The sequence below is a fragment of the Microtus ochrogaster genome, chromosome 10 (genome assembly GCF_000317375.1).
Source record: "Microtus ochrogaster isolate Prairie Vole_2 chromosome 10, MicOch1.0, whole genome shotgun sequence".
Taxonomy (NCBI): Eukaryota; Metazoa; Chordata; class Mammalia; order Rodentia; family Cricetidae; genus Microtus; species Microtus ochrogaster.
Window position 1 is genome coordinate 84,486,342 of NC_022016.1, and position 12,185 is coordinate 84,498,526.

Below are 12,185 nucleotides of genomic sequence, written 5' to 3' on the forward strand. Positions count from 1 at the left end.
ACACACACACACACACACGTCTTCCGTGCAGCACCGCCCATCACCTGTGGAGACTGCTCTAACACACGAGTCTTCCATGCAGGTGGAGTGGATGCTTGATGGTCACCATGGGGAAAACTCAGGTCCCTAAGCCCACTCTGCCCAGACAGGCATTGTTGACAGTATGGACCTGAAGTGCCCTTCTGTGGATCTCACTATGAGGCCCAGGTGGTCTTAAACTTTAGGTGGTCCCCATCTCAGCCTCCTAAGGCTTGTGAAATAGGTATGAGCCCCAACACCCAGCACAAGAAGTTATGTGTGCTTAACCTGATGACATGGACCACAACTGACCCTTTGCTACACATTGTGATTTTTTTTTTTCTGAGCAGGGTATTATGTAGTCCAGGCTGGCCTCAAACTCACTGAATGGCCAAGGATGGCTCTGCCTCCAGGTGCTAGGGTTACACATGTGTACCACCGTCCACGTGTACCACCGTCCACGTGTACCACCGTCCGTGTGTACCACCATCCGTGTGTACCACCACCGTCCGTGTGTACCACTGTCCGTGTGTACCACCACCGTCCGTGTGTACCACCACCATCCGTGTGTACCACCACCGTCTGTGTGTACCACCATTTGGATTTCTACCAGGTCTCTTCACAGAAAACGAAGAAACTGGATGGGCAAAGCGATCGGAGACTAGCCCTCATGTCAGCGCTACTTTGAGGGAGGCAGACCCGACTGACTCTCTAGGACCAGCGCTTCCGTCCCTGTTTGATCATCCTAAAGAGGGAACGTCTTCGGAGGACAGCCTCACCTGTGAAGGCAGAGGGTCGGAACGCAGCCAAGCGGGGTAACAGATTAAGGATTGTCATTTGGATCAGTGAGTTCTTGCTGCTCCTGCATTTCAGCACCCACTGGCACACCTGAGAGAGGAAGGATACAGGGTTGGCAGAGGAGAGGAAGGTGTGGGATATGGGGAAGAAGGAAAAGGCCTTTTGCCATTTACCTGATCAAATTTCTCTTCCATCAAGTCCCTGCAACAGCGGCTTTCCACCAAAGTGGATTTGGTAGGGCTGGGGGAAGCCCCGAATCCCATGAGGCCTTGGTGGGAGCTGTACCCCAGCAGTCCCACCAAGGCGTTCGACTGCTGGGGCTGCACAGCCTGGAAACTGGTGAAGGGGGTGATGTGTCGGGGCTTTGTCCCGAAGCCCATCAGGTCTTTGCAGTACTTGTCATGCACCAGCTGCTGCTGGGTGATTTCCTCCATCTCTTCTCTCAGACGCTAGGCAGGGCCAAGGAGGGAAAAATACAGTCACTTTTGCTTATAAGGAGCATTTACCCTGTGCACAGTGAGTCTACAGGGTAACATTAGGCAAAAGACCACCTTTTACTGAGCAGGAAAGAAACCTCCAGCCTGGAGTTCCTATGTCCAAGTATCCCTTGCAGGTTCAAGAAGGCTGAATTGCGAAAGGGAAGATAGCCCAATGCTGGTACCCTGCAAAGAGCATTCTGATCTCTTTTCCTGAAGCTGAGTTTCTACTCAGGCAAATCATTTTCTCAGAATCCTCATTCTGGGGGCGGCATGGAATGAGGTGCCTGCAGTGCTGGTCTGTCTTCCATTGAAGGGAGGCATCCCAACACATCCTCCAACAGCCTCCAGCTCTTCTCATGCACACACTGGTCTCGAACTCACAGAGATCCGCCTGCCTCTGCCTAAAGGACCACCCCAGTCCTCATCTCTATTTGTAGCATCTGATACACTGTCATCTCTTGCTTGAGACCATCCTTGTTACTTCTGCAAACCCCACACTCTCTGGCCTGTCTTTCTCCTTCCCAGCTGCTCCTGTCTCCTACGGTTCCTCTGAATTTCTCAATTTCAGGTTCACAGACCCCATCTCTTTTCATCTACACCAGGTCATGTGAGTTCTCGCCCGGTCTCATGATGTAAATCAGTACCCCCACATTCATTTCTCTTAACTAGGTTTCTCCCCAGAACTACTCACTAGGTCACACAGATGCCCAACATGTGTCTCAAACTTATGCTCAAAACCACGTCCTTCTCCTCATCCTGTTTTCCTATCTCAGTGCAAAGCAACTGCATTCTTCCAGTTACAAAACCAAACCCTTTGACTTCTCTTCCTTCCAATCTATCCCACATCCAGAATCCAGCCACTTCTTGGAAATCTATAGCTCTAGGAAGAGCTTCAAAGATCTCCGCCAAGGCAGTCGTGTTCCGCTCTTTAAATGTCTCTTATTACACTGTGTGTTTGGAAATGAGACGATAACTTGTGAGAATTGGTTCCCCGCGTACATCTGGGTCCTGAGGAACTAACGCAGGTTTTCAGCCTTGCCAGCAGGCTCCTGTACTGCCAAACGAGCCATGCTGACAGCTCTGCAGTTCCCTCTTAACGGAATTTGCGGCTTCAGCCCTTTGCCCTCTGATAATCCCTTCTCAACAAAGGGCTCTCATGAGTCTAAAGCCACCCACAGGGGTTAAGGACCTAGATGGCCAGTTAAGTGCTTGCTGCACAAACAGGAGGACTTGAGCCCAGATGCCCAGCACTCGTATAGCAAGTTGGGCATGGCTACATGTGCCTGCACTCCTAGTGCTGGGGAAGCCAAGGCAGGAGCTCCGGAGATCACTGGGCAGCTAGTCTTGCCGAATCATTGAGATCCATCGAGATCTCATTCAGTGAGATACCTTGTCTCAAAAAAAAAAAAAAAAAAAATGCAGAGTAATAAAGACAGGCACTCAGCAACACTACAGCTTCCATAAACCTCAAGCACATAAACACGTATGTGCATGCATGCGAAAGCAAACACTCACCCACACAAATAAATACATTAAAACAAGCGTTTGTTTTGCTTAAGTTACTCTTCTTTTCAACATCTACCATAGCCTACCACTGCACACAAAGTCCACTCAATGGCCTCCTACAACCTGAGCTATCCTCCTGGCCAGACCCAGGTATTCTCAGAGCTTCTCCTGCTCACCTGCCCAGGCACAGGGGCATTCTGGCTGCTCTCCTGGAGTGGCATGCTCCTGCACTGGGCCTTCACACGGGCCCATCAGCTGCCTGGAATGGCTTTCTGCCTACCCCCTTCACAACTGTGTGCAAACACATCGGGTTTTCTTCACTGCATAGCACGTAACTCCATACAGCTCATCACAGTGTGTTTTCATCTACACGGGCACGCTCTCCCTGGCTACAACACGGCCTATTCTGTTCCCTGCTCTTGCTTTGGCTCTCAGGGCTCACTATCGCTGGTACACACTAGGCTCCCCACTAAAACCTGGTGAGCAGGAGAACACAGAATGGGCATAATCCTGACATTTTAGGAGGAACCTGTAACTCACAAAGCACCTCTGTGAGAACCTTTTCACTTACTGCTGACACCTTTATATGTTAGGTGACATCATCTTGTTTCATTAGGAGGAAACAAAGGTCCCAGAATTGTCTGGACTACAGTAGGACTCAGGTAGAGAAATTTCAGAGTGCTACCACTTACACCATATCCACCAGGTATCAGAGACTGCACTGAGCCCTTTATGTACATTTAGAAACCTCTCAGCCGGCGGTGGTGGCGCAGGCCTTTAATCTCAGCTCCAGAGGCAGAGGTAGGCAGATCTCTATGAGTTCGAGGCCAGCCTGGTCTACAAAGCCAGTTCCAGGACAGCCAGGGCTACACAGAGAAACCCTGTATTGAGAATCCAAAAAACAAACCAAAACAAGACAAAACTATAAACCTTTCAAGTCCAGAACAACAGGGAACAGTCCTGTGGAAGGGGAGGAACAGGAGGCTTATGTGAAACACACAGTATCAGAAGTGAAGTCAAACGTGTCCTACACTCCATGTGCTGCCCTGATACAACACACACAACCACTCTCTATAGTCAGGGCACCCTGGGTGAAATTCCACACCAACAGATCCTCCCAGGAAGTCTCACAGGGAGAGTTTTACTCCAACATATCCTGCATCCTGTTTCCCCAGTATCTGTGTCACTACATCTAATTGGAGCCAGCCAGGCTATTCTAGGAGCCCCCTGTGGCAGCCACCAGAATGTGAGCTCAACTACAAGAGCCTAACTGATCCAACAGGCCCTGGTGCTGCTCAGAGTTCCATGGCCAAGCCTGTGCCATGGCCACATGGGCTGCTCATGGCAACTATAGAAGGCAAAGATGCTGTAGCTTGCTTGATCCTGTATGACAAAGGCCTCCTCTCATAACCCCCTTTGGCATAAGGACCTCAAAATGGCCTCGCATAAAGACAAAGAGACATCCAGTGTGTTTTTTCTCTTGTTCATTCAAGCCAATGTAGATTTAGCCCTTCCTGTATTCTCATAGGCTGCAAAATCCTTCCACCTTAACGTTAACAAAACCCTTCCACCTTAACTGACATAACTCCTAACTCTGACTTTATTCCCACCTCGCCACACACTTGATCCCACAAGCGGGCAGGTGTCAGAAATTCTTAACACCCTATGAATCCCGTGTATAACACTGACGTCTGTGCCTGCAATAAGAATAAAACTGCTGACCACAAACAGTGAGCCTATTAACTGGACCCCACTCCCTCTCTGACACCATCTCCTCTTTCTCCTCTGCTCACAATATACCAACCATCCTTCCCATGTCAAACTCTCTCCCACCTCAGCCAAGAACACAGCTCCCAGCCAGCTGCCAGCCTCATTCACATCACACGCCTCTCAGGAAGATGGCGCCACCTCAGGGAGGGCAGGCCCTGAGCTCCACTTACCCTTCCAACCCCATCCCCACGATCTTGCTGCCTGCTTCATGGGTTTTCACAGAGCGTCCTGCCATGATCTTATCTGTTGCCCGCTGGTGCAGCAGCACAGGACCCTGGCCCCCGGTCCCAAGACGACCGTGGCTCACCTCTCCCTCCATGCTGCTGATGCGGACCAGCTCGTTGAGGATCAGCAAGGCCCCGTGGATTCGATCGTCTCGATTCATGCCCTTCTCTTTGGCCAGGGTCTCATCAAACCCTTTCTCTGCTTCTTCAAATGTGTGCTGAAGAGAGAGGATGCTGTTCAAGGATACAACACAGCACCCCCCCCACACACACACACGAGGTTCAGAGGCAATCCAGGGGCTGCTAGTGCCATGTGTCAGCACTCACACTGACTTAGCTCTTTTGTTTAATTTAGCTCCAAGGCTCATGCCTTTGCGGCAAATGCCACTGTCACATCCGACAGCTACATAAAACAGGCCCAAAGGAATTAAGTGACTTGTCTACTGTCATACATCTAAGGCAAGAAGGCAGGCCACGTCTCTCTTCCCATGTTTAGAATTCCTGTGAAGTCCATTTCCTTGGCGGCAGCTATGGGCCTAGGGCCCAGGGCTCAGGACGCTGGATTGGAGGGAGCTAGCCCTTTGCAAACTAGTAGCAGCTGCATTCCCTGACTCACAGACCCAGTTTCTACATTTTAACAGCTCCTGATGTGAAGGCAGCAGATACCAAATATTACTTTATTTATTTTTGTTATTGTTGTTTTGAAACAGTGTTTCTTCAGGTAGCCCAGATAGGCCTTGAAGTCTTTTTCTGTTTGTTTACAGGACTTAATCTTAATCTTGCTTAATTATATTTTGAAGCAAATATGATGTGGGCACTGCTGGCAAAATTGCAATTATCAAACATTATTTGCTTTTGCTTTTGAGATAGGGTTTTACTATGTGAACCTGGATGGCCTGTCTGATTCCCAAATGCTGAGTAAAGGTGTGAACCGCGGCACTTGGCCAATATGTGGTCCAGAGGCTGAGGATGTAGTTCAGTTGGCAGTGTTCATCTAACATGCAGGAAGCTCTGGGTTCAATGCCCAGCACAGCACAAAAGTGGGCATGGTGGTTTGTGCCTGTAATCCTAGCACTAAGGAGGCAGAGGCAGAAGGATCTCAAATTCATGGTCAGGCCCCAATTCTTATCTTCTTGCCTCAGCTTCCCAAGTGCTGGGATTATAAACGTGTGCCGGCCACAGCCAGAGGCCTTGGATCATAGTCTAACTGACACATTTTCATTCTTAGTAATGCATAAAACAATGGTGTGGCTACCAATGTGTCTTTACTAAGAAAGTGCCATAAAGTAACCAGTGATTCACGGTGAACAGAGAAAAAAAACATGCAGGCCCAAACAACTGTGACGAGGCTCCATGGCCAGCCACGATCCCCAAGCAAAAGTGCTCTGCTATTGGCTGGTATGGAACCATCTCCTCACCCTGTACCACTGAGGCTTCTGCATCTCCTTCGGCTCCCGCTGGGTGGTGAGAATCAGACAGGCACGAAGGGCAGCCACAGCTCCCTCTCGGATGGCCTGCTTGGGGTCCCACACGGCCACAAAAATGTTGTCAAAGAAGGGTTGCACTTGCTGGAAGAAGAAAGTGGGGACACTGATGGCCAGCTCACGGAGAACGAGGACCTGGGAGAGAAGGGCAAACACAACTCTTATTGCTACCAGAACTTTTATTCTCTCGGGACACTCCCCTGCCATCCTGGTGTGTCTCCCTACAATGTAAAGCAAAGCCTCATCCTCCTAACTGGGAAAGCCTGGTGCCAGGAGAGGCAGAGGCAGACCAACCAATCGTCTCAGTGCTTACACCTGGCTGCTGACACAAAAAATGCTGGCACCATCTGAACCCACACCCAAACAGACAGGGGTTTGATGCTTTAACACTAAGCTAACAGCCTAGAACTATACCTGCAAGCCAGAATAGTCAATAAATATTTACTGGATGAAAACACATGTTTGACATTCAATTTTGTTACTATTTTATTTCAGAGAAGACTAGTGTCCTTAGTAAGGCTGCCCTGCTACAAAGTTGTGAACGAAAAAGCCATTAGCCAGGGTTAGTTTGTGCTACTTCCTTGAACCAACTGGAAAGCAGCTGGGGATGCTTCCAGCTCCACTGCACCCACTGCCAGATGTTTTCTCAACCAGACCGACTCTCCCATCTCATACCCTGGAATCCTTTTCCCAGAACAAGCTTCAGAAGGAAGCAAAGCACAAAACAGTGCCCACTGCTCCCCAGGCCTGCCTGGGCTTAATCCTATAGGCACTCACAGCTGCGTGTCTCCGACCCTCGTTGCGGTCAGCACCCAGCCATTCCAAGGCTCGTTTCACTTCAAACTCCACGTACTCAGCAGTGAAAGTATCCCCGGCCATAGCAAGGCGGCCAATGGCCTTGGAAGCCATCTCCATGACAACTGGATCACTTGAGGGGAGAAGGTTCCGAAGGTAGTTGGCAAATCTGCCAATCCTGGTGGAATTTCCACCTTCCACTCCTATGAGGCTGGCTAGAAAAGAAAACAAAGGTGACCATGTGGTGCGTTTTGGGATGCATGTGGCCTGGAGCGGAACACTGGCAAGTGAGCCCTTACTCCACGCTGAACGCATTTCCACATGTAAGAAGGAGGTTTTTCATTTGAACCAGGAGATTGTCTCTTTGTGCCATTTTAACACATCTGCATATCTTCCTTCCAGGAGAGAAAACTCTTCAGACTGAATGACAATTTACAAGGTTTGTGACCAGCCTCAGGCAAATAGCAGCCATTTCTACTTTGGTATGTGTGGGCCCCACTGTGACAAAGCCTGCTCTGTGTGACACCAGACCTGCCAAAGGCAATCTGGGGCAAAAGAATGAAAACCTGGTTTCTAGTCTCAAACCTGGCAAACCAGTTCTGAGACTCGGTTGTCACCTCTAAGAGTGTGTCTTGCCTGCATCCCAGGGCTTCTAGAATCGGCACTCGGTATACAAGTACTGAAAACCACAGGCTCCTTGACACTCTTTCGAAACAAAGACGAACTAGATGCTACCCCTCAGCAAGTGCAGACAGGGTACAGTGAACATGAGATGACTTGTCCTGTGTCCCTGAGGGCTGCTGCGACCAGAAACTCTGTCCTTACCGATGGCCAAGATGCCACCTTTCCTCTCATTGGCATCTGAGCTGGAAACCAGTTCAAAAATGTGATGGTTCAGCTGGTCGTAGAAGCGTGTAGACTCCTCTTGGCTCATCTGCAAGGGAAGATGTGCACAGAACAGCTTGTTACCTTCCCACTGGTGACCACAGTGGTGACAGCTGGCGATTTCGGATTCAGATGGAGGGGTGGCGGGTACAGTTCAAACCAAAGGCAAACCTAGTCCCCACTGCTGTAGCTTTAACGTGAAGAGCAACTGACTGCACAACCTCTCTGTTTATTTAGCACCTACTTCCTGATTCTCTACTCTATAGGACAGCTTGTCTTAACATCATCTTAATCCCAGGGGCACAAAGGCGGACAGGCCAGTGTCTCTGACCTCAACTGTGGTCTCTGTTTAGAAAGTTCCAGACCATCAACTCTCCCAAACACTGGCAGATATAAAGAATTGAAAGGCTGGTGTTAGGGGAAAACATCATAAAAAATAAAATAAAGAACCGAACTGTGACCAGAAACATGAGCAAATCACAGAAACGTGAAATCGCTGCATGGGAACCCACAAGCTCTCAGAACGTGAAAGCTGGTATCCTTGCAAAAGATCACTGAGCTGCGGCAGCAATCTCAACCAGCAACGGCACATCGGTCCCAGAACCCAGCAAAGACTGATCCCAAGCACACAAGACCAACCTCTCGAAGCTCCATGGTGACATAGTGCTGCAGCTCCTTGGCCGCTTTGGCTCTGGTCTCCTCATTCCGGCTCTTCAGTCCACTGGCGAACTGCTGCAGAACGCTCACATTGCTAGAAGTGGCGGCACTGGCGGTGGCCGTGGTGGGACCTGTCCCCAGCATCTTGCCCTAAGGTTCTTTGGAAAAGAACATCTTTCAGTATCTTTTTTTCCCCCTTTTATTTATTTGGGCGTGCATGTGCACACCACAGCACATAAGAAGTTAGAGAACAACCTGCAGGAATTAATTCTCTTCTTCCTCCACGTGGACAACTCAGATTGCCAGTCTTGGCAACGAGCATCTTTGCCCCTGAGCCATCTTCCCAGCCCCTTTATTTTTGTTTTTTAGTCAGCCTTATATTCTCAGCATGACTTTGAACTCACTATGCGACTGATAGCCTAGAATTGCTATCTCGATTCCACCAACCACTGGGATTTTAAGAGTGCTACCATGTCCACTTCATGCAGTGCTGGGACTCCAACCCACGGCTTTGTGTGTGCTGGGCAAGTATTCCATCAGCCAAGCCTCAGCCCAACCCATCTCTCAATACTCTATAAACCATGTATTTGTGGCCTTAGTACTAGCACAGGTCTCTACACACTCATGACAGGTGCAGGTTTCTAGAGGGCCAGACGGCAGACTGAAGAGAAAACTATCTGGCCTTGAATTCTGCTGCAAAGTCATACATGTATCTTAAGATAGTCAAGATTCCTCAATTTCTACAGCACCGCAATAGAAGGACGACAGTGCCTGACTTGTGGGTTGAGCTGAAAACTAACGGGCTTAGAGTATTTCCAGAAAGTGCGCACACAGCTCTGGCTCGCGGTTAGCATCACTGTGGACATGGTCCAGGGTCAGGTGCCAGAAGCAGTGAGAGAATTAAGGCTGGGATGTCCTTTCCTCAGAGCACCATTTGCTGAAAGGAGTCATGATCATCCTTCAGCAGCCCTGCCCAAAAGAAACGTAATACAAGCCCATAAGTAATTTTATTTATTGCTTTATTTTTATATATGCGTGTCTGTCTGAGTGTATGACCCATGTATGCAGATACCTGGCAAGGCCAGAAAAAGACATCAGAGCCCATGAAGCTGGGGCCACAGGCAGCTGGGAGTTGACTGACAAGGTCACTGGGGACTCGAATGGGGTCCGTTGGATGAGCAACAAGTGCTCTCAAGTCCTGGGATATGGTCAGCCCCCTTGTAAGAAATTTTAAATATTTTAGTACTCAAATCAGGAGAAACAGGTGAAACTGCTACATTGTACTCAACCCAATAACCCAAAAACTATTATTTGAAGTTTTATTGGTATATAAACTTATTGATATCTTCCCCACTCTTTTCTGAGACTAAGCTTCCAACATCCATTGTTTTAACCACCTCCGTCTGAATCCATCATTCCCCAAGTGCTCACGAGCTACATGTGGCTACAGGCTGCCGTACACAGTACTAGTGTAGCTGGCCCTTCTCATCATGGGTTCTGAAGCTGCAGACTCTACCAAACGTGGACAGAACGTGCTGGGGATGAGGGAGCTAGCAAGACGCCTCAGCGAGTAGAGGTGTTTGCTGCCAAGACTGATGACCGAGTGTGATCCCTGGGCCCCACAAGGTAGAAAGGAACTGACACCTACACGCTGTTCTCATTTCCAGGTGCGCACCAGTGCATGCACGCCTCCCCTGATAAAAAAGTGTAAATTTGAAAAGGAAAAACAATGGGGCAGGAGAACCCTTAGTTTGCACTGAACATACACAGGCTTCTTTTCTTGTCATTATTTGCTACATGATACGGTATAACAACTCTTTATGTTGTATTTGACATTAAAAGCAACATAGGCATGATTTAAAGCATACAAAAGGATATCTATGAGTATACACCATTTCATGAGGGACAGGCTTTCACTGGGTTGGGAAGGCAGTTCCAAAACAAATCCACCCTGACAGGAAGGGGCAACTGATTAGAGTTGTGAGCTGAAAGGGACCACTCATTGCTCAACTCTGTGCTGTTTCCCCAGTGAGTTTACAATTCAGGGGGACCATAAAAAGGAGGCTAGCTCACAACGCCATGGAAATGACATGCACATCCATCCTGCCAGATTACACTAAAAACAAACACACTTCCTGATTAAGCACAGAACCCTGGGTTCTATCCCCAGCATCACATAACCAAGGCAGGAGAGCGCGCACTTTTAAGCCCAGCACTCAAGAAGTGCTGGCAGAAGGATCAGAAGTTCAAGGTCATGCTCTAGGAGATGGGTAAATAAACTGCGGAACAAATGGTTTTGAAAAACTTTCAAACACTGCACTGCTGTCTAGAAAAAAAGGTACTACGAAAGGAAGCAGACCCTTTTAGGGAGGAAGAAACCACTCCTAAGTGTGTACACACACGAGGCAGCAGGAGGGAGGCCGACACGAAATTTCTATTCTCACGAAAGTAGAGCGTCATTTTAGGCTTTCCCTACAAGACAGCTGCCCCAGGCTGGATTCAAAGTAACTACTTGGAGTCACAGAATCCCAAAGGTTTTGGTCATGCCTTAGAGAAGTTCACGTTGAAAGGCTGAAACAAGAAGTGAGGACACGGGCGAGGCAGACACAGCGTGAGCTCGGAGGCTGAAACCCAGCTCAGCTCGGAGGTCTGGGTCCCCGACAGGTCTCCAGGTGCGGTGTAGGGGGCTGACCCCGGTCTAGGAGGCTGCAGCTCCCAGGGGCAGGCTCCACCGTCTGTAGGTGGTTCTCGAGGGGTGACCGAGACCGGGCATGAGACCTAAAGGCACCACGGCAGGCCCGGAGCAGATCCGCCAGCCTGGGGGTCTCCCCGAGGGCGCAGTGCGGGCCGCCCCTGTGGCGGGGCTGGTGTGGAGGCGCTGCCTGGTCCAGACGGGCGGCTTCCCGGGCCTCCCCCAGCACGGCCCAGACTGGCCGTGAGTCTGGACATCCCGCCGGCCGCAGGTGCTCGGCTCCAGGCCCCAGACTCACCGCGCGGCTTCGGCCACCGCCTCAGCTGCTGCCGCCTGAGCCGGTACCGCCGCTTCAGGCCCCCAGTCCCACCACCCGCCTTCCCCGCTGTCCTCTGGGCCCGGGAGGGGAAGGCGGGCTCGCAAGCCCGACAGCCAATCAGCTGGCTGAGAACGAAGATGGGCAGGAACATTCACCAATACTCATGAAAAAGTGGAGCTTCTGGACCGGCTTCTGGTGGGGCGGGGATTGTTCAAATAGACAAAACACGCGGCCAGTGGCAAGCGAAAGAAGCTTAAGACTTTTCCGGAGAACCAATCAGTTGTGAGTTGATTTCGGTCACTTCCACGCACACATCCGGTGCGTCGCTACTACGGTTCCCCTCCGTGTGAGTTGTGACCGTGTGGCGCCCGTGTTTAGGGACCGCGCGTACCTATTGGAAGAGCTGGGTAGAAATTGGGGACCGCGCCCGACGTGATGCTGAGAAGGAGCTGAGTGTCTGACGCCCTCGAATGACTGCAGACGGCATACTATCTTGGGAACCGGTTTACTAGGACACTCGTGCTTTCTCCTTTGTAAAATTTAATATGCATTTGAAAG

The 12,185-nt window shown here is 50.0% G+C and overlaps 1 protein-coding gene across 1 annotated transcript in view; it reads right to left on the reverse strand.

The window, feature by feature from the left end:
* The window catches only part of Mtor (mechanistic target of rapamycin kinase), a 104,139-nt gene extending 95,365 nt beyond the window's left edge, over nucleotides 1–8,774 (reverse strand). Inside the window, 7 exon segments of the mRNA XM_013348604.1 lie at nucleotides 798–906; nucleotides 990–1,265; nucleotides 4,879–5,013; nucleotides 6,214–6,414; nucleotides 7,057–7,289; nucleotides 7,900–8,008; nucleotides 8,599–8,774. Of these exon segments, the coding sequence (XP_013204058.1) occupies nucleotides 798–906; nucleotides 990–1,265; nucleotides 4,879–5,013; nucleotides 6,214–6,414; nucleotides 7,057–7,289; nucleotides 7,900–8,008; nucleotides 8,599–8,760 (1,225 nt within the window). The 5' untranslated portion in view covers nucleotides 8,761–8,774.
* Nucleotides 8,775–12,185: the final 3,411 nt, after the last annotated feature.